The sequence below is a fragment of the Myotis nattereri genome (genome assembly GCF_964212035.1).
Source record: "Myotis nattereri genome assembly, chromosome: 5".
NCBI lineage: Eukaryota > Metazoa > Chordata > Mammalia > Chiroptera > Vespertilionidae > Myotis > Myotis nattereri.
Genome location: NC_138080.1, coordinates 56908365 through 56930864, shown reverse-complemented (window position 1 = coordinate 56930864; position 22500 = coordinate 56908365). Strand labels below are relative to the sequence as shown.

Genomic DNA, 22500 nt, shown 5'->3' with positions numbered 1-22500 from the left:
GGTGGCATGAGTGCGACTTCCTCACCTGCTGCCTTCCCTCGTGGGTGCTGAGGTGACTGGCGTTTCCCCAACCTCTTTCCCTGGCCGGCCTCAGACTTCTGTGTGTGTGGTTCAGCCTTGGGTTTCAGTTGTTTGGGTTTTTCATGAAGACCCTTACTGTTTCATCTTCAGTCCTTTGGGGCCAACGTCAATACATAGACCAGGGTCGGAAACTGTTTCTGTAAAGAGTCAGCTAGTAAATATTTTAGGCTTTTGTAGACCATGCGGTCCCTGTTGCAACCTACTCAGTTCGGCTGTTGTAGCAGGGACGTAGCCGTCAGTGGTATATAAAGGAACAGCCATAACTCTGTTTCAGTATAGCTTCATTTAGAAAAAGCAGGCAGCGGGCCATACGTGGCCTGTGGCTATCGTTTTGCTGACTTGTGATCAAGAGTTTCACTCCTCGCTGCCTCTAATGTGACCAGCCTCAATTATTTTAACGTAGGCAGATGTCCAAGTGGAGCAAAACCGGCAGCACTTTTACGAACTGTCTCTCGAATATGTATGTAAGCTGCAGGAAATCCAAGAAAGAAAGAAGTTTGAATTCGTGGAACCTGTGAGTATTGTAGCTGGTGGTTCTGCTGGGTTTTTGTGGTGTGACGCAAATGTTTTTTGTTTTAGCTTTCACTGATGGTTTCTAGAGGCTGTAGTGCACTCCTATGAGGCGGGGCACCGTAAACTGTAAAGGGTGGACACAGCCGTGAGGTCAAGGAATGAATCACTGACACATCAGTCTGTGGTTCTTAGCCTCATCTGCACAGCAGCATGTGATGGGTATCATTCCTTTTGCTGCGTGGTCTCCAGGACCCTGCCATGAGGCGGAGGTTCACCTTTAATGAACATCCCTGTGAAAGAAATGCTACTGGAATGTGAGTGAGAGGGATAATACTCACTCTACTCAAGTTTGTTTCCAAAGCAAGTACACCTGTCCAAACTTGGGTACTTTCAACATTTATTGATAACAGATTATTTCTAATACAAGTCCCAATACTAATGCCAACCTAAGTTAAGAACCAGTGTGTGGAACATTTGAAACTATTTCGTGTTATTCTGAGATTGCTTTATATTTATTTTAGAAACACATGATTTTTGTTTGTGCTTATATAGATACTAGAGGCCTGGTGCACAAAATTCGTGCAAGAGTAGGCCTTCCTTCCCCTGGCTGCCGGCACCGGCTTCCCTCTGGCCACCGGCAGGCAACCGGGACTTGGGCTTCCCTTGCAGCCCTGGCTTCATCTGGAAGGTCATCCAGAAGGATGCCTGGTCTAATTAGCATATTATGCTTTTATTATTATAGATATTCTAATAGCTTCAGTTCTGTGTGTATTAAAGGTTATGCACATGAATATATTTATTTTCTGAATAAAATGTAAACTGTATTTCATACTGTGGGTTTTAGCAAAAAAATCAAGAAACTAGAATTTGTCAGTATTAATTTTAATGTAGATGTTTTTGTATCTGATTTTTTTTTAAACAGCTTCATTGGTGTAACTTCACATGCCTTACAATTTATCCATTGTGTATATAATTTTGAGAAACAAAAAAAAATCAAGTAATGATTAACGAAAAATTGGCATTCATGGGAGGTATGGTCCAGTTGGAGTAATAGAATTAACCTAAATTAGAGGAAAATTTTTCTTTCTTAGAACTTTCTTTTCATCTGAGATAACAATGGACATTTATTTAGCATTTGCAATGCTCAGTCATCGTTCAACTCAGTGTTCTAAGTCCTTTCCTGCAATTTTATTCCACAGAATGACTCAATGAGGAGATATGTTTATAATCTCACTTAGCAAATAAGCAGATTGAAGTAGAGTCTGTTTCAGTACTTTGGCCAAGGCCTCCTAATGGTGCTGAAGTTGGGAACTGACCCCTCCTGGCCAATGGAGGTCAGAGTCCCAAGTTCCTAACTATTCACTCCGTGACATTCTGAAGAAGATGGATTTCAAGATTTCCTCAACTCTCACCCCAAATCACTTTTGCTCACTTAAGATTTACTCACATGTGGGGCAGAAGCAACTGCCTTCTAATCGAGAGGGGCAGGTGGAGAGTTGGTAGGAAACCTGGGGCTTAATTACTGCTCCTCTCTGCCCAGTGACTGAAAGTCCTTGTTGACAAAACAGGTGGCACTACCCTGGCTGCCATTTAGCTCTTTGATTTTGTGACTTCACTTTCTATATAGATTCTATTGACCTACAATGATAACGTTTCAATGATAAATACAGCAATTTTCTCTACTAAAAAGAACAAATGGATGTAGAGTTCTTTTTCTCTTACACATTGTACTATAAACACTGTCTCATGGCTTTGATATTTAAGGGGAAAAAAATCACAAATTTTTTTTAAAGGGCAAATTAAGTAAGATGCTTTTGGATTTAATTGAATTCGAGTGATTTCCTTTTAATTATTTTACTTCATTAGAATCACAGTGAGATAAGGGGAAATAACTCGGCTGTTTTAATTCTTTTTTTTCCTCCTGAGTTTTTTGGTGCTAATGTGACTCTTTCTTTTTTGTCTTAGATGCTGTCATTTTTTCAGGGAATGTTTACTTTCTATCATCAGGGCCATGAACTTGCCAAAGACTTCAATCACTACAAAATGGAACTACAGATCAACATTCAGAATGTAAGGAAATGAAAGCTTTCTGGTATTAGAAGATGTTAGAGATGTGTGCTTTTGATCTGTATTTGTTACACGCAAAATCTTAAACCCAAGACCAGCCTGATCTGTTGGTATTGAGAAACTGAGGCTACATTGCCACCTTCTGGTCAATGAGCGTAACAAACTGCTCTCTTAACTGGGTGAGGCTCAGGGAATTCTGCCACCTGGTGGCTCTTTTTAAAACTTCATGCAATTTATTTTTCTTCCCTTGTTTTCTGAAAAGTCACCCAGTATGTTTTAATTTTTATTTTTTCCAGGTTTATTGAGATGTAATTTCCAGACAGCACTGTGTAAGTTTAAGGTGTAGAAGATACTTGGCTTACATATATGGCAAAATGATTACCACGATAAGTTTAGTTAAGATGTCACCTCATAATAGTTACCAAAGTATTTTTTTCCCTTGTGATGAGAACTTTTAGGATCTCCTCTCCTACCACCGTTTACATATATCTGAGGGCAGTGTTGACTGTAGTCACCCACGCTCTGTGGGGTAGTTCCGAGGATAACCTTTGTTATGCAGCCCAGAGCCCTCTGTGTACAACGCAAAGAGCACTGCACTGTAGAGTTCAGGCGTTTCAGTTATAAGGATCTAAGTTGCTCCTCTCTGACCTGTATATGTTAGTTGGATTTTATTCCAAGGCGGACTTCTGGCGCATGAGGAACTTCTTTCCTGGCTTGTAGGCCTCGTCACTAATATGTTGGGTTCACAGTGGCTGTTTGCTTTGTTATTTTCCTGGAAAGCACATGCTTTCAGTAGGTCTTGGGTAAAGAGATTTAGGAGAACTTTATCTGTTAAACAGTACAGTGTGTGTGATTTCGATCAGGTGGTTAGATGTTGAGTCTCTCAATACTTTAGTCGATTTTGGAAGTGTCCTCATGGACAAACCATTCAGGTTCTATTTAGTGTTATTTGAGGCCTTGTTAGCAACATGGTGAGCGAGCTTTGGGACACACTGCTAGCACATAATCAGAGGCATACATGTTGAAGGGTAGGAGTCTCTGTGATGTTTGCTGCCTGGCTTTCCATTTCTTGAAGTCTTAGAAATTGAGGATGAGTAGTTTTTGTATAGATTTGGTTTCTATTTTTTTCATGTATAGTTCCCCACACTTAGGAATGTAGATAATGAAATCTCTTGTGTTTTGTCATTTGTGTCAATGTGTGTGTGAAGATTGTTTAAACATTCAGCTGAATTAAATGCCTAAAAGAGTAAGTTCCCTTTCCCCTAGCATTCTTTTATGTAATAGAGTTTTTAAAAATATGAAATGTTGCCGGGAGCCGGTCCATCCTTGCTGTTTCAAGGGACTTGGCATATATGGCATACTGTTCTTAATATGTTTGCTCACCTTCTTGGCACTATGTGTTTTAACCAAGGTCACCTCTCTGAGAAAGGTTGTTTCCCCAGGTAGGGATTTTCCCCTGAAGTTAGGGAGGGAATAAAACCTCTTAACTAAGTGCCAGGTGGGAAATTAATCACTTTAACTACGAACAATCATGCTTAAGCTACATAATCTTTACTCCCTGGAATGGAGATAAGAAACGCCCTAACCTTTGGAATAGAGATTGATAGGATTGGAATCAACTGGTATAAATACAGATTTAACAAGACAACAGGACACAGAACCTACACACAGAACCTAGACACAGAACCTACTCAGAACCTAGAGACAGAAGAACTTCGCTGGAGAGAACATGGCAAAAGATCCTGGGCAGAAACTGGAGACAGAACCTAGCGAGAGAACATGGCAAAAGATCCTGGACAGAAACTAGCCTCAGAACCTAGAGACAGAACCTAGCGAGAGAACATGGCAAAAGATCCTGGACTGAACCTGATTACAGAAATTGGCAAGAGAACCTGACTAGAACCTGGTGACTGAACCTGGCTGGAGAACCTGGACAGAACCTGGCTGGAGAACCTAGCGAGGGAACATGGCTACAGAACCTGGCTGGAGAACCTAGCAAGAGAACATGGACACAGAACCTGGCTGGAGATCCTGATCAGAACGTCACTGGAGATCCAGACCAGAACTTGGCTGGAGATCCTGGCTAGCCTGCTGATCAACTGAACGCTGTCTCCGTGTCATTCCTTCTTCGCCGACTCCGTCCACACCTTTGGGGACCCCTGGACCTGCTGGGGTTGGACCCCATCAAAATGTATCTGTATAGGTTAGTCCTAACTTAAACAATGATCTCTGTAGGCGGTAGAATGTTTAGACTAATGATACTGTGATTTTTCAGAATACTTCTCCAGACGGGAGAACACAGTGTTATAAAAAGAACATTACATAGTTAGCTTAGAAGAATAGATTATAATCCTGATTCGTTTTTTCTCCTCCACTAACTGGCTATATAACTTGTAGAAATTCACTTTTTCTGTCTGGACCTCATCTGTCAGTGGCAGGGCTGGCCTGGATGAGAACCCTCAAGTAGAACTGGATCCATAATCGTGGGGCTAGGGTAAAATGGGAAGGCAGGGCCCCTTATCAAAATGGGGTGTTTCAGGACAGTAGGACATTTAGCTAAGGGCATGACCTTCCCAGGACAGGCCCCGTGTGACAGGATACTACTGGTCAAGTGTGGGGTGAGGTGTGGGGACAAATCTGTGTCTTTTGGGGCCTTCAGTGAAACTCTCCTTGCAACGCCTGCTTAGGCGTGGAAGTACTTTTATAGCACACCTATGGGGACAGGGGATATAGTCGCCTTACATATGCTGAAATAGCTTCTGAGAGATTAAGGATTTCAATGTGAATGTGCAGTCGTAAAATATTATAAGACAAGCTGTCATTTCAAATGGTTTGCAAAATGACCCAGTCGATATCCTTAATATATTGAGAACTTTTAGCACACATTTGGTAACAGTATTCATTTCCTGTAGAGAAGTGGCCAAAGAACAATTTACTGAAAAACAACAAAAAAAAAAAACCCACCTTTTTCTGTATGGTTTGGAACTTAAGGATTGTCATCGGTAAATGAATGACCCTGCTTCTCTAATCTCTCCCTTCCCCTCCCGCTCCCCCTCCCCCTCTCCATTTTGTCCCAGCTGTTTCTGAGGCCACTCCTGCAGCTGCTCCTGGGAGAGGCTCTGCTTTTCATTTCACCTTCAGTTTTGAGAACACCTGATCCAGGTGTCTTCTTGACTGTTCATTTTTGCTATTAGCTAATTCTTTTTCTTCATAATGTTTTTATTGATTTTTAGATAGAGAGGACGGGAGAGGGATAGAGAGATAGAAACATCATACCAGCACCTTGAAACACATCACCCATTTTATCTCATCTGCTATACTTCAGCACTGCTGTGACCTACTCATATCTAGGCCATTCATTTCATTTCTTAATGTCAGCTTTTAGCATATTGAAGGGAAAACTACATATTGCTGAGAAAAAAAATCCAAGCTGTGTGTTATTTCCTTTGCTGTGTATATTTATGTATTTAAGGAAATATATGCACATGTTAAAACCAAATCTTAGAGTTAGCTACCTGTGTGATATGACATCATAGATAACTTTGGCCAACTTTTTAGTATTTTACTGTAATAAAAATAGCAATACTATTTTATAATCAGGAAAAAGGTAAAAGTTACTTAAAAGGCAAAACAACCTATTTCCCCTAATTCGGTTTCACTTTCTATAAAATGCTTAGATTTTTTTTTTTGAGAGAGAGATTGAATATCTATTTTTCCATGAGTAATAAATGGAAAGCAAAAAAGAGCAAGATGGCTTTTAGAAAATAGATTATGTATCCCTTGCTGGTGGCTCAGTGGTTAGAGTGTTGGCTTTCACACTGAAGGTTCTCGGGTTTGATTCCTGGTCAAGGGCGCATACCTGGGTTGCACACACACACACACTCAGGTCGGGGCATGTTCAAGAGGCAACCAATTGATGTGTCTCTCTCAAATCGAAGTCTCTCTTTCTCTCTCTCTCTTTCTCTCTCTCTCTCTCAGTCCCCCCCCCCCCTTCCACTCTTTCTAAAAACCAGTGGAAAAAAATATCCTTGGGTGAGGATTAATAACAATAAAAAAGAAATAGATTATGCAGAAGAAGGTAAAATTCATCAAAATTTAAAGCATATTTTATAAAATCAACTTTACATTTCTGTGATCTCTTTCCCCTGGGAAATATGGGATAGGAGAGTAGAATAGAATTCTTGGAGGAAGGCACAACTTGAGAAATTTTAGGATTCTCCTTCCCCCTAGGAGATAGGAAGAATGGTTAAAAAAATGTAAGAATATGCAGAAATGTCTTTGTCACAGTGCTGTGAGAATAGTAGACCATCAAAACAATAAACTGTGTTTTTTACAAAAAGAGATTGGAGTGGTCACGTAAAAATACGAACGTGGTTATTTCTGAGGGGCGGGCTTACCGTCTTTTTACTTTGTTGTTCCTTTTCCTTTGGTCCCTCTCTTGGTTTTATGATGTTGTGGACTCTGCCCAGATCTTGGTTTCTAAATACGACCCTCCACTAAGGGGAGCAAGGGCCCTGTTGGGGAAATGGCTGATTTTAGGCCTGAGCCAGCACGAGGTGAACCCGGGCTCCTTGGATCAGAAAGGATGGGATTGCTCAGAGGGTTAGGGGGCATGTCAAAAGGCACAGGTCAAATCCAGGACAATTTGAGCATAAATAATGAGAGTATTGGGTAAATAGGAGGTAAATAGTGTGTATATGTTCACGTCTGTACATACCTATATATGGTATGCACATATATATGTGTGTGGGTATATATATGTGTGTGTATATATGTATGTATATGTATAAAACGTAGAGATGGAAAGAAGTGAGGGTTGTAAGAAATTTCAGCAAAGTGACAAAGAAGGCGAATAAAGCCAGCGTGTGGTCAGTGTTAAGAAACCCTGGATTCAGGAGAATGGGAAGTGGCCATTAACACACGAGCCCCACCCGCTTTGCAGCCTTGTAAGGTCTTTTAACACATACACAGATCTTTTATTTTATTTGTTTTTCTTTTATTTATCTTTATTGTTGAGAGTATTACAGATGTCCCCCCTCCCCTCATCGGTTCTTGCCTCGCCCCAGGCCTTCACCACCCTATTGCATTTCTCTGCAGACATGTTTTCCCCTTTACAACCACTTCTGTCAGACTCCCCATCCCCCTAAAAAATGTCTACCTTTCTTCCATTTTTCTGCTCTTCGGACCCTTGGTCACCCCTTTCATTACAGGGAGGAGAGAGGAGAAATTTCCATAGTAATTTTTCATCTCCGCGCCTCCGCAGCGTCACATCAGCAGTTTTTCGTCTTAATACAGTTACTTTTGAGTGTGGATGAGAGCGAGGTCCAGGCACCCGCTGGTGCTGACTCCTCACAGTCGCCTCGGAAATGCTGTCACCTCCCCTTCCTGTGCTTTGTTAGTGTCGCCGCTTGGCAGATACTGGGTTTCAGAAATGAGATTTGTCTCCTCAGCTCTAGGAGACAATATTTGTAGGTGAGGTCCCCCCCCCCCCCCCCATTTCTTAGAAGAAATGTCGTTTTCAAGTGCAGTTACCTTGACCTGGAAAAACGATGCTCATATTTAACTTTAAAAGAAGGAAGCTTTTCAGATTCTGACCCTTTGACATGTTGCTGGTATCGTCGTGACAAGGAGTCAGGTTGACTGTTGTGAGGGAAAGACTTCCGGGACGGATGCTTTATGACCTGCGCTGTAACACATTCTAAGATTCAGCAGAATTGTGAGAAGTGGACGCAGGCGTTCTTATGTTGAGTAGTAGAATTATTCTTGGTGTTGGTCAGCTGCTCAAGTAAGTCATCTCTGGTTACTCTGACGCCTCTATTTGTTATTTTACCACCACTCCGTCCCCTTTTCTTAACAAAGAGGCACACTGGAAAGGCTGGATATATGAGAAACTTATAGAAAAATGCTATGAATTACTTATAGTTGTCCAGAGACGTAGAAATATACATGAAAAAAAAAATAACAACAAACTCGTGGGAGAACTTAAAACATGTCTGTGCTTTTTATCCATTTCAGACTCGGAATCGTTTTGAAGGAACGAGGTCGGAAGTGGAAGAGCTTATGAACAAAATCCGACAGAATCCCAAGGACCACAAGCGAGCCAGCCAGTTCACGGCCGAAGGCTACCTGTATGTGCAGGAGAAAAGTAAGAGGCCGCCAACAGGGAGGGATGACTCCTTAGGAATTATTTTAAAACTTCTTATTGTAATGACTCTGTGTCTTTGGAATAATCGTTCCTACCACTTTGCCTCCTCCCATCTAGAAGGTGTATTTGCATTTTTTTGGGGGGGGGAACATTCCTGCTTCAGGGAGGGTCTGTGAGCACTGGGCTTTCCGGGAACACCCTGAATTCTGCACCAGGCTCTGCTAAACTAGCTCTCAAGGGAGCCAGAACTCGGCATAAGGCTGAAAGCAAGATGGGGTCTTCTCCTTTCACCTAACCCCTATTCATATTCTCTCTCTCTCTCTCTCTCTCTCTCTTTTTCTCTTCTTCCCTCCCTCCCTCCCTCCCTTTTTCTCTCTTCCTCCCTCTCTTTCTCTCTCCTTCCCTCTCTTTCTCTCTCCCTCCCTCTCTCTCCCCATCTCCCCCCCCCCCCCCATATAGTTGTCCTTCAATATCTTCAGGGGGGTTGATTCCAGGACCCCACAGATACCAAAATCCTTGGATGCTCAAGTCCATATATAAAATGGGGTAAAACAATGCCTAGTACATATGCACACCCTCCCATCTCCCCCCTCCTACAACCTTCTTGTTGAAGTCATTTAAAAAAAAATGTTTTCATTCATTTCAGAGATAGGAAGGGAGAGGGAGAGACAGATACAATGAAAAGTAACTAGAGCTAGCTATTGATAACAACACACATTGGTTCTTTAATTCTAATCTCTCTCTGTCTCTTTCTCCCTTCCTCCTCCCCCTTCCACTCTCTCTAAAAATCAATGGAAAAATATGCTCAGGTGAAGATTAACAAAAATATTAATAGCCGCATATATTAAATAGAACGTTTGAGACTGGCATGAACTCTTAATACCTAGACCCAAATAAATACAGCTTACATCTACAAGACTTTCAGGTCTGAGGTAGCAGCCCAGCAAACTGCTTGAGAAGCGTGTCTTTAACGCCTTCCATGTTGCTCAGATGAGCTCTCCGCGTCTCAGTTCCCTGGTTTCCCCCTTTTATTAGGATGAGTGGTTTTTGCTGATTTGTTTCCTTCAGCTGTCTTACCTGCGGCTTACTGGGTTTTCCCTCTTTAGTAATGTGGAACTCTGCACATTTGCTCATTTCTGAGGAAACATAGAAAGTCCTGTTTTCCTATTTCTTGTGTCAGGGCCTGCCCCATTCGGGTCCAGCTGGGTCAAACACTACTGCATGTATCGGAAGGCGGCCAAGAAGTTCAACATGATCCCATTTGAGCACAGATCTGGTGGGAAACTTGTAAGTATTTGATTTCACACTGTGTTCTGTGGGAGGGAGTCTTTGAGGGTGTCGCTTCAATGATGTTCATATTCACCGATTCATACATTTTATTTAATTTTTTAGGATTAAAATTATTATTTTTGTGTGTGTGGTCTTTTACTTGACTGCATGGGTATCTATGGTCAGATGTATTGTGTCTTTAAGAGAGAGTAGAATCCTCTCACGTCACTGTGGTTGGAGGATAAACCTAGCACCTACCACAAGTTGTCATCACAGTGTTTACACGCAGATCTGACCTGCGCACGTGTATCTGCACCCCGAAACATGATAGAGGGGATGATCTGTAATGAATTTCACTATGTTTCACTTAGACTTTCCAAGTTCTGACGTAGGGAGGCCCCACTTAGTTTCCTCTTCCCGTAGGAAGGAACGGCAGAACCTCATACTGGCAAGAAAAGAGCAGGAAGCCCCCGGCACTGGCTGTGTGGGAAAGGTGATCTTCGTTTGTGTTTTCAGTAGAAGCTGCAGCTCAGAGCAGTAGTCAGGGGTCTGGGGACAAAGGTCTTCCCACCAGCGCTGAACATCATTGGTAACACATTTTAAGAAAGAAGGGTTCGCTGGGTGGACAGGCATGCTTTTGCTTATGTGACTGCAGAGCCAACCCATGAAAAAGAATAGTTCAGGTGGCTTATAATACAAACACATTTCTGTGGTAATGAAATAGACATGGAAAATCAGGTGGATGGACAAGAGGAGGAAGTGAGTATGCCACTCTCCGAGGCTGAAGGGGTTAGGATGGAGCCGGAGGTGAGTCTGAGTTTCCTTCCAGAGCTAACTCAAGTCCCAGGTCCTGTCTGCTGAGTGGTGTCTGTTTTAGCCACCAAATAAAAAATACATTGTATCCATAGTGACTGTGACATTTTGAATATTTGTATATTTGACTGTTGAATATTATCTGGAGATCCTTAGTCTAGAAAATGTTAAAATGTTCTAGGAGTAGCCCGACTTCTCACAGTTCTTCACCGAGGACCTGCGTTCCTGCATTGCCTCTTTTTAATGCTTTTAGAGAGGATGGTTTAGGGAGGTAAACAAGTACCATAAAAAAATTAAGAAGAGATAAATTCAGGATGTTCACTTAGGAAACAGAAAAACTGTGTAGATTGAGTGGTTCTAGTTTTAGATGACCAGGATTGCTAATCTAGGGCCCTTCGTGGACTTTTAGGTAAGTTCCAGACTGTTCTAAATTCTTTTGCGCTTTTTCTCATGTAATCTTATCACACCTCTGTCAGGTAGATATTATCCTTCCCCCTTTATGATGGGGGAACTGGGACATAGAGAATTTAAGTGACCTCCAAGTTCCCGTAGCTAGAATCAAATTTTTATAGGACAAAATGGTCACATACTGGCTATTTTATATGGTATACTATACTGGGCATTAAAAACACGCCATTCTTCTTTTTAAAAGAAGTCAGTAAGACAGTAATACATATTCTAGCATGCGGAAAATGCTTTGTTCAAGTAGCTCTTAAAATGAGCCCTCCTGAGGTCTTACTTAATGTTGTTGTCACCAAAGAGGGTCTAGAAACCCCCAAGGAAAGGAGAAGGACAAAAATGGTTAAGATTCTAAATGGAAACTAGTTTGGAAGATAATATGTAGGATAAAGAGACTTAAAATCTTTCTCTCTCTCCCCGCTCCCATACAGGGTGCCTCCGTGTGCATATGTTTATACTGTGGTTTTTGAGAGTGTTTAAAATGATTTTTTGCAGGGGGATGGAGAGGTGTTCTTTTTGAGAGAATGTACCAAGAGGCACACAGACTCCATAGACAGAAGATTCTGTTTTGATGTAGAAGTTGCTGACAGGTAAGTGACTGGAATTATTAGACTTCTTAAAAGAACCATTTGAAAAAATGATTAAAAAAATAAAGATAAATTGCAACTGCTATTTCCAGGATGGAAAGAGAATGCCACTCTCTGAGGCATTGTTACATGTCCCGCCTGTGTGCTGTTCATTGTGAGCTGTTAGTCTGGGCCCCTGCGTTTAGCTGCAGAGGGATAGGTCATTCGTGGCTGACATTTGGAGTCATTCTAAGCAGTGTTGTCACTTAAAAATAACCTTGGCCCCTGGCTAGTTTGGCTCAGTGGATAAAGTGATGGTCTGTGGACTGAAGGGTCCCGGGTTCGATTCTGGTCAAGGGCACATGCATGGGTTGCAGGCTTGATCCCCAGTTGGGGGCGTGCTGGAGGCAACTGGTCAATGATTCTCATCATTGATGTTTCTCTTTCTCTCTCCCTTGCCCTTCTTCTCTGAAATCAATAAAATAAAAAAAATATATATATGTATATAAAAATAACCTTGGCCTTTCATTGTTGATCCGTGCTGAAGATGTGATACTAAAGGAATAATGGGGGAAAGTAAGGAATATATGGGTGGCGAAGCTAAAAAGAGGTGCTGGTGACTTCACACAGAACAGTGTTCGTCGTTGTGTGTGGGAATTTTCACTGTCTTTGCTCTTTATGTGAGGGAGGCTCTTAGGATATTCTGTTAAAAGATTACTGTATTTTTCTTATGGTAGGACTTTCTGTTGTTTACTTATAAAAGAATCTTTGCCAGAGAGAAGGAAGGAAGAGAAAGGAAAAAGTTCACCTGTTCATATTACTTCGTGTCTGGCATTTATTTCTGTGTCTTCCGGGGGCACCGAGGGACTTCGTGGTCCTGGGTTTTACTTTGTTTTGTTTCCAAGGCGGACAGTATGGTGGCTCGCTGCAAGCCCTGGTTTTGGAAACAGTGGTGTTCAGATAGGGCCGTTGCATATTTGTATCATAAAAGTTTTACATATGAGTTTTTTTTTTTTTTTTTTAAAGTAAAAGTTCATTTCAGGTCAGGACCCAAGAATACAAAAATAACTCATGCTTCCTCTTCCTTTAGATGATACAACTAAATCGTGGGGTTGGTGCAGAGAGGGGAAATCTGTGCTTCACTTTCTAATAAATGAACTGAGACCAGATAGATAAAGATGTGCCCTTAAGCACCAGGATACAGTTGGCACTACCATGAAAAGGGTAGGCAGCTTAGTAAGTATTTTGCCAGGATTGATTAAAAAAAGTGAAGGAGAATGAGCAAAAGAAGTTACATTTCAAGCCAGTAAGGACTGGTTCAAAACTTCAAGAAGAGATTCCAGCTGCGTAATCCAACTCCTGTGTGCAAACACCCACAGTGACGCGTGCTGCGCCCTTTCTAAATTCCAGACAGTGTTCTGAGTTCTTCTGCGCCTTTTCTCATTGAATCGGGTAGATATTATCCTTCCCCTTGATGGTGGGGACCTTGGACATAGAGAACTTAGTTGACCTCCCAAGGTCACGGAGCTAGGAAGTAAGAGTGGAGACACTCGGCATTCTGCCTCCAAGCCAAGCCCTTAACCACTGTGCCCCAGGCCCGAGTTTTACTTTGTAATCCTGACGTGTCCTACATAATTGAGGAAGTTGAGTCAGCAGTGACACCAACTAGAAAATGTGTTGCAGGAGGTTAATCTGATTTGTTTTAAAAGCAGGCTCCTTCTAGTTCTTCATATATATTGCTCTAATACAATTTATATTACTTTTGCTTAGCTCTATATCTTCTCTAAAACCTTGATCACACCAAGTGCTCTTCATCAGCCACGATCCTGATGATGACTGTGGCCTCTTCACCCCCTCACAAAGATTGAGTTGGGCTCGTATGGAGTTATTTTTATCTGGAGAAGATAATACCTTGTAAGGAGACTCTTGGAAGACCTTAGAATTGATTTATCCTAGTGGTTCAAACTGGTTAATAAGGAGTCCTCTTTTCAAATAAAATTTTGTGTGTATATAAAACAGGAAAAATCTGGCAAAGGCAGGGCCTGTGCTTAGAGGTCTCTACTCTAATTCTGGGGCTTTGAAGGCATATTTAATGAAAAGTTTGAACGAAGTAGGCTCTTTTCTTGACTCTTACCTTGATTCCTGGCCAGTGGACTACTGGGAAGTATAGGTAATTTGTCCCTTGTCTATTAGATCATGAATTCCATGAGGGTGGATACCCCATCTCAGTATCATTTGGTACTGGAGAACCAAATGCAATGCTTTTGGTATGGTGGGCATTCACCAAATTTGTTCCGGATTAAATGACATTGAATTGTTGCTTAGAAGATAGAATTGGGATTAGATTCAGTCAGGCAACTGTCAGTCAACCATCCTTTTCTTCTGGACCACACGCAGAACCGAGCTCCCCTGTGTTCATTCTGCTTAAAGGAAGTGAGCGTAACCCATTCCCGAGCATGTGGGGCTTGTGATGGGTTTCTGATGGGATTTGTACAGAGTTCTTACTGGGCACCTTCATAGAGCAATTTCACAGTTGATTGCACATGTTTACTCTAAATATATTGTATCTTCTCTTCAGGTATTAATTTTTGCTGCTTTTTATTCCTTGTGTTGGAAAAGAAGTCAGTAACATAGGCTTGGGTAGGGAATCTTTTTTTCTGCCAAGGGCCATTTGGATATTTATAGCACCATTCGAGGGCCATACAAAATGATCAGCTTAAAACTTAGCCTGCCATATTTGGTCAAACGTTTACTTAACTCACCCCTAATGCCTCGGCAGGGCCAGACCAAATGATTTCGCGGCCATATACGGCTCGAGGGCTAGACGTTTTCCACCCCTGCAATAAGCGATACTTCATAAACCTCAGCATGGAGCCTGGGCTTGCTTTGGTGTGTGTGCATGTAAATACAGAGCTTTCACTCAGTTGTTGCATGAGTTCAGATCCGATTTGATTCCATGTAACAGAAAAACTGAAGTAAGGTGGCTTAAATCGGGTGAAAGTTCATTGTTTTCTTGTGTTCAGGAAGACTAGAGAGGTGGTCGGGCAGTGGCTGATAAGCTGCCCCCTGTTGTGCATGGTTTGCCTTCCTACTCACTTCAGGCCCAAGGTGCCTGCTCCCGTTGATCACATGGCATTGTCTTTTGTTGTAGGAACACGTTCTGGAGGTTACACACCACTTTTGCTCACATTCCATTGGGCTACATGGGGTTGTATCGTTACACCTAGTTGCAAGGGTGGTTCAGAAATTGTGATCTTTTGTTTCCAGGCATCCATATGCTGTTCTAATAGTTGGAGAATCTACTACTGAGAATGAAAGAAGAGTGGCTGGTGTGTGCGTGCGTCTGTCTGTGTGTCCAATTAACCGTTGCTGCTTTCATTATCAATGGTTAGATGGATGTGTGCTTCATTTTCCTCCCCTAAATTCACTAAAAGATTACTTTGACTATTTCAGCTAAAATAGTGTTTTTAACCACACATGTGCTTTAAAAAAATGAAAAGATAAACCCACAGATTAGGAGAAAACACTTACAAATTATATATCTCATAAGGCATTTGTATCCAGAATATATAAAGAACTCTTGTAACTCAATAATGAAAAGACAAATAGCCCAATTAAAAATCGGAAGAAGATATGAGTTAGACATTTTTTTAAAGAAAGTATATGTGGCCAATAAGTACATGAAATGATGCTTAACATCATTAGCCATCAGGAAAGTGCAAATCAACCACAATAAGATACCACTTCCCACCCACTCGGAGGGCTATTGTGAAAAAGTCAGATAATAAGTACTGGTGAGTGAGGCTGTGGAGAAATTAGAACTCTCATACACTGATGGTGGGAGTTTGAAATGATGTAACTGTTTTTGGAAAACAGTTTGGCAGTTCTTCAAAAAGTTCAGCATAAAGTCACCCTATGACCTAGAAATTCTTTTAGCTGTATATGCAAAAAAAAAAAAAAAAACCAAACCTATTTCTACATAAAAACTTGCACATGAATGTTCCTAGCAGCATTATTCATACTAGCCAAAAAAAGTAGAAATGACTCAGGTGTCTACCAACTGATGAATAGATAGATAACATTCGTACAATCAAGTAAGACCTGTAATAAAAAGGAATGAAGAACTGACATGTGCTGCAATGTGGATGATCCTTGAAAACAGTACGCCAAGTGAAATAAACGTATCACAGAGAACACATATGTATGATTTCATTTGTGTGAAACATCCAGAACAGGCAAATCTATGTAGCCAGAAAGTAGATTAGTGGCTGCCTAGGGCCAGGGGGCGAGGAGGGAAGTGGAGAGTGACAGCTAATGAATGTGGGTTTGTTTTAGGGGGGAGGAATGATGAAAACATTTGAACATTGATTTTGATGTTGGTTATACAACTGAGTGAATATTTTTAACAAGCCATTGAATTGTATACTCGAAGTAGTTAAAATGCATGGTGTGAATGATATCTCCATAAAAATTAGATGAAAGGGAACACAGCTACAAACGAATACTTACCATAACTAAAACAAGATTGTTAAAAATGACTATAAACATTGACTCCAGGCCAGCCACACTTCAAATACCTGGGGCTGTGAACGGCCATGTCACTCACTGCGGGCTGTAGAGGAGTGTTGCGTGGAGCTGTTTTCCCCGTGGCAAGCTGTAGTCTTTCAGAGAGGCTGCTGTCTTCTCTGAAGGGTGAAACCTTGGCCCCCCCACCCCACCGCTACTCCCACCTCTAACAATTGTGTTATATAATGTGCTTTTAACTTGATTGGCAAGCTTGCCACATGTCCCATTGTGCTGTGACCCCCACACATTTGCCTGATAAATAATTATCATTCTTTTGAAGTTCTCCCACACATCATATTCAGGCACTGCTGAAAGAAAATGTGCTTCTTCCCATTTCACTCTCATTAATCTGACATTTCAAATATTATATTTTTGTTTGATTTTGCCCTGTTCCTAGTATCTCGCTCTTGGAAGGATGGCAAGATGCTTTTTACTTTTGTAATTCACCCCTTTATATTTTAACGAAAATGGTGGGAGGATGAAGCCTCCTGTGTATTTGAAGCATTGTGCGTTTTAGAATGCTTTTATACCAGTGACTTTATTTATCATCTGTGTGCATGAAAGTGTACTGTTTGTCACTTTGAAAGGGTGAGTTAAGAATGTGTTGCTTTCAGAAACCCATGCAAGTGGACTGAATAATAAGAATGTTACTGTAGCCCTTGGCTGGCTTGGCTGCATGGATAGAGCATCGGCCTGTGGACTTGGGGGTCCTAAATTGGATTCTGGTCAAGGGCACATGCCTGGGTTGCAGGCTTAATCCCAAGCGGAGGGCATGCTGGAGGCAGCCAATCAATGATTCTCTCTCATCATTGATGTTTCTATCTCTTTCTCCCTCTCCCTTCCTGTCTGAAATCAATAAAAGTATATTTAAAAAATATTACTGTCGCATATTAGCTGTGATAGTATTTGTAAGTGTTTTATAGTGCATGGCATTTAGGCACCTAAACAGTTGTTCACTGTGATTGGCACTGCGGATGCAAGACTAAACCAGACACTAAAAGGTCTGATCTTGGAGAACTTACAGACTAGGAGGGTTTACAAACAAATAGTAGTTCAGAAATCTGCTTAAGGTACTTTGGGAGCTCAGAAGCAATTGGGAATGGGGTTGGCTGGGAAAGCTTTACTAGAAAAATGGATCGTTAAATTGAATTTTGAAGATTTAGTATGTGTTTGGAAGCTCAGTGGAACTGAGGCCCAGGCAAAAGGAATTATAGAAGTCTTGAGAAAATATGTTGAGAAAATTCTTTAAGTCAGAGGTTCTCAACCGTGAGCGATTTCTGTCTGGGAACCTTTCTTTTCCTTTTTATTGCATTTATTGGGGTGACACTGGTGGTTAACAAAATTTTACGGATTGTCACAGCTGGGGTGGGGAGGGACGGGGCAGGCCATGGGTGCTGACATCTCGTGGATGGAGGCCGCAGTGCTGCTAAATATTTAGCACAGGAGAGCCCCCTACAACAAAGGGTCATGTGGTCCCAGATGTTAGTAGTGTTGCTGTTGGGAAGCCCTTCTTTTAATGCATTTAGGACCAACATCTCCAACAAATGGGTGTGGAAGCAAATGGAACTGTACAGTTTTCTTTTACATGAATATATTTATGAGGAGCATATTTTAATTAAAATAAAAAGTGTAACAGTAGCTTAGTTAGTTATAGTTCAGGGGATGATTTAAAGCCAGAATGGGAAGGGCGGTGTGTGGCTTTGTCCTGTCAGGAGTGCTGCATCCTCCAAGAACTCTGAGATGTTAGGTGGAGAGAACATGAAAGGAAGTTATTTTTTTTAAGAATTTAGATGGGATTGGTAGAACATGGAACAAATAGAATTAGAAACAGCATCTCATGTATATAGGCTTCTGTGTTTTTCAGAAGGGTAAGAATTTGCCCTATAAATGATGATGTTGGTAGTGGATACTGAAAGCCACATTTTATATTGCTTCCAATATTTAAGTAGAATATAAATTGACATTAGTATGAATTTGTTGTTAAAATACATGCTGGAGGACATTGGAGTCTGGGTCATGGAAAAGTTTTTAGCTTTTGAATAAAGCTCTAATAAATAATTGTGGACATGTGTTTTCATTTCTCTTGGATAAATACTGTGGAGTAGGATTTCTGGGTCTATGGTGTGTGTGTGTGTGTGTGTGTGTGTGTGTGTGTGTGTGTACATATAAGTATGTATATATTTGTGTATGTATGTGTGTATATTTATATCTATATGTTTGACTTTTTAGGAATTTGACGGTTTTCTAAAGTAGTTTTATTTTCTTACCAGCAATGTATGAGAGTTCCAGTTTTCCAACCTCATACCAACTTTTCATTACGTATTTTTTCCCATTTTAGCAATTCATGGCTAGTTTGTTGACCACACCTTTTCATGTGCTTTCTGGACAGTTCTATTTCTTCCATTGTGAGGTGTCTATTCAAATATTTTGCTCATTAAAAAAATTATGTTGTTGGTCTTTTTATTATAAGTAACCTGGATACAAATGTTTTATCAAATATATCAATTGTGAACATTTTCTCAGATCTGTGGTTTGCCTGTTCATTTTCTTCATAGTGTCTTTTGATGAGCAGAATAGTCTAATTTGGGTAAATGGAATTGATCAGTTTTTTAAAACTTTATTGGTAGAACTGTTTGCTCTAAGAAATCTTTTCTTCCCAGGGTTGCAAAGATATTTCTCCATATTTTCTTAGAAAAGCTTTTTCATTAGTCTATGACTCATGAAAATTTTGAGGAGGATGTGTGGTATGATCTGTGGAGGTCGAGTGTTACTTATTTTTTTCTTACACAGATATTCAGTATCTCTAACACCATTTGTTGAAAAGGGCTTTTTGTCATTGAATTATTTTGGCACTTTTGTCCCAAATTATCTGTGTATGTGAAGGTCTGTTTCTGTTAATAGATTCTCTATTCTGTTCAGAGATCTATTGCTCTGTCCTTTTGTCAGTTCCACACTGTCATTATTACTGTGGCTTTAGAGTAAGTCTTGAAGCGGAGTTGTGTGACTCCTCTGGTTTTTTTCAAAATAATTTTGGCAATTCTATATTCTTTGTGTTCCCATTTAAATTTCATAATCAGTTTATTTCCACAAAATAGCTACAGGCCAATACTATCAATGGTGGAGCATTGATAACTCATGAGTATGCCTTTTCATTTATATAGTCTTTAATTTCTCTCAGTAATTGTTTTCAATACAGGGTTCATGGATATCTTTTGTTAAATTTCCCTAAGTATTTTATGTTTCCAGATGTTATTTTGAAAGGTAGGTGTTTTAGGTTTCAAAATACTCTGGATACATGGAAATGCAGTTGGTTTTTGTGTCCTACAATATTGCTAAGTTCATTTACTTGTTTTTTTTCTATGTAGTTTCTTCAGGATTATTTTATGTACACAGTGGTATCATATGTGAATAAAGGCAGCTTTCTCTTCATTCTGTATGTCTTTTTATTTATTTTTTGGGTCTAATTGCATTGTTTTGTAATGTGTTTTTGTGGATTTGATATCAGGCTTATGGTGGCTTCAGAAGACATGGGAAGTTTTCAGTTTTGCTCTGTTATTTGAACGTGTCTGTAATATTGGAATTATTTCTTTCTTAAATCTTTGTGAGAATTTACCAGTGAAGCCATGATGGGCTGAATTTGTGTGTGTGTGTGTGTATGTATATGTGTGTTAAGTTTAAAAATTACAAGTTCAGTTTATTTAGTGGGTAAAGGATCATTCAAATTTTCTATTTTTCTTTTGTTAGTTCTGATAAACTGTGGTTTTTGAAAGGATTTGTTTATTTTTGCTAAGCTCTTGACCTACTGGCATACATTTCTTCATAATGGCCACGTATTTTCATATCTATAAGACCTATAATGGTAACTTTTTTTTCAAGCTTGATACTGGAGATTAAAAAAAGTTCTTGGTAAGTCTTGCCTAGGTTTTCAATGTTGATATTTATTTCAGATACATCATATTGTCCATTTTATATTTCATTGGTTTCTGCTTTTATCTTTATTTAGTTTTACTAGCTTTGGATTTTGTTTTTCATTTAAACACTTCTTAAGATGGAAGGATTGATTTTCCATGTTATTGTTGAATGTAGACTTTTTAAACATATACATTTCTAAGGACTGCTTAACTTGCATCCCACAGATTTGATGTTTGGTGTTTTCATTGTACTTTTTAAATTTTTTTCCCTGTGATTTAGGGCATAGGTATTGAATTACAACTCAGGTGTTACTTAAAATATGTTTTAAATTTTTCAAATGGTTGGGGATTTTCTACATGTAATATTGTCATTGCTTTTCTACAACATCCTCTGTGTTTTATCAGTACGTTGACGTTTACTAGACTTGTTTCATTACCCCAAATGCGGTCTATTTAGTAAATGATCCTAGTGTACTTGAGACCAATGAGTTTTCTGCTGTTGTTGGATGTAGTGTTCTCTAAATGTCAGCTTTATCAAGTAGGTTGATAGTGTTGCTTAAATATTCTGTATTGTTTTGATTTCTGATATTACTCTATCAATTGCTAAACTAGGGATGCAAGAATCTCTAACTATGGTTAGGACTTGTCTTTTTCCCTTTAGTTTTGTCAATTTTTATTTACTGTATTGAATATTTGAGATAATGTTTTGTGCATGTCCATTTAGGATTGTTATATCTTCTTGATGATGTGACCCTTTTATCATTAGGAAATGTTTCTGCTAATAAACTTTATCTTGAAATATATCTGTTCAATATTAATAGAGCCACATGAGCTTTCCTTTGCTTAGTGTTTACATGGCAAATCTTTTTTTTAAAAAAATATATTTTATTGATTTTTTACAGAGAGGAAGGGAGAGAGATAGAGAGTTAGAAACATCGATGAGAGAGAAACATCAATCAGCTGCCTCCTGCACACCCCCTACTGGAGATGTGCCCGCAACCAAGGTACATGCCCTTGACCGGAATCAAACCTGGGACCTTTCAGTCCACAGGCCGATGCTCTCCAGGGGTCCTCAAACTACGGTCCGCGGGCCACATGCGGCTGAAAACATTTATCCGGCCCGCCGGGTGTTTTTGCCGCCGCCGCCTGTTGCTTAGCAGCCGACTAGTTTCTTTTTAAACTATAGTCCTGCCCTCCAACGGTCTGAGGGACAGTAAACTGGCCCCCTGTTTAAGAAGTTTGAGGACCCCTGCCACTGAGCCAAACCGGTTACAGCATACATGGCAAATCTTCTTTCACCACTTTCTTTTTGCCTGTCTTTATGTTTAAACTTTGTTGTTTATAAACAGCACATAATCGAGTCCTGCTTTTAAAAAAAATCCAGTCTTTTGATTTTTTATCAGAGTTTTAGTTCATTTATGTATAATGTAATTAATAATTTGTATGTGTTTAAGCCTACCACTGGTTTTGTTTTCTATTGGTCCTGTTTATTCTTTATTCTTCCTTTACTTTTCAGTGGCTTCAATCTTTTTAATATTTCGTATAATCTCCTGTTTGATTTTTCATTATGCCTCTCTGTGTGTGCATTTTTACTAGTTATCCTAGAGAATGTAACATCAACTTTAAAATTATCATTGTATCTACCTTTTCATAAATAATGTAAGAACCTTATAACAGTAGACTTCTAATTATCTCTTTTGCTTCTGTGCCCTTGTTATATTTTAATTCTGCCTACACTATGAATCCAATAATACTCTACAACTTCTAATTTATGAAATCAATAATCAGTAATCTTTTTTAAAAATATAACATTTACTTACATATATGTATATCTACACATATATATGAGGGGGTGTGTGTGTATGTGTGTGTGATTTTTTTTGGTCTTTTCTTTTTTATACCAACATGTTTATTATCCACTTTGATTTTTTTAATACTTTTCAGCAGAACTGATTTTTTATCTTGTACCATTTCCCCGAAGTTCCTTAGGCTAAATTAATTTGAGCATTTCTTGTAATGCAGGACTGATGGAGAAAAATTCTTAATGTTCTGTCTGTCAGAAACTGTCTTTATTTTGCCTTCATTTTGGATGCATATATAATTCTACAAT

At 39.9% G+C, this 22500-nt stretch overlaps 1 protein-coding gene across 1 annotated transcript in view; it reads left to right on the top strand.

Annotated features, from left to right (window-relative positions):
* ARHGAP10 (Rho GTPase activating protein 10) overlaps positions 1 to 22500 on the top strand; it is a 260742-nt gene that overhangs the window by 108742 nt on the left and 129500 nt on the right. Inside the window, exons 6-10 of the mRNA XM_081092259.1 lie at positions 485 to 595; positions 2560 to 2664; positions 8677 to 8806; positions 9987 to 10093; positions 11843 to 11937. Coding sequence (XP_080948385.1) covers positions 485 to 595; positions 2560 to 2664; positions 8677 to 8806; positions 9987 to 10093; positions 11843 to 11937 — 548 coding nt within the window. The remainder of the gene's footprint in view (positions 1 to 484; positions 596 to 2559; positions 2665 to 8676; positions 8807 to 9986; positions 10094 to 11842; positions 11938 to 22500) is intronic.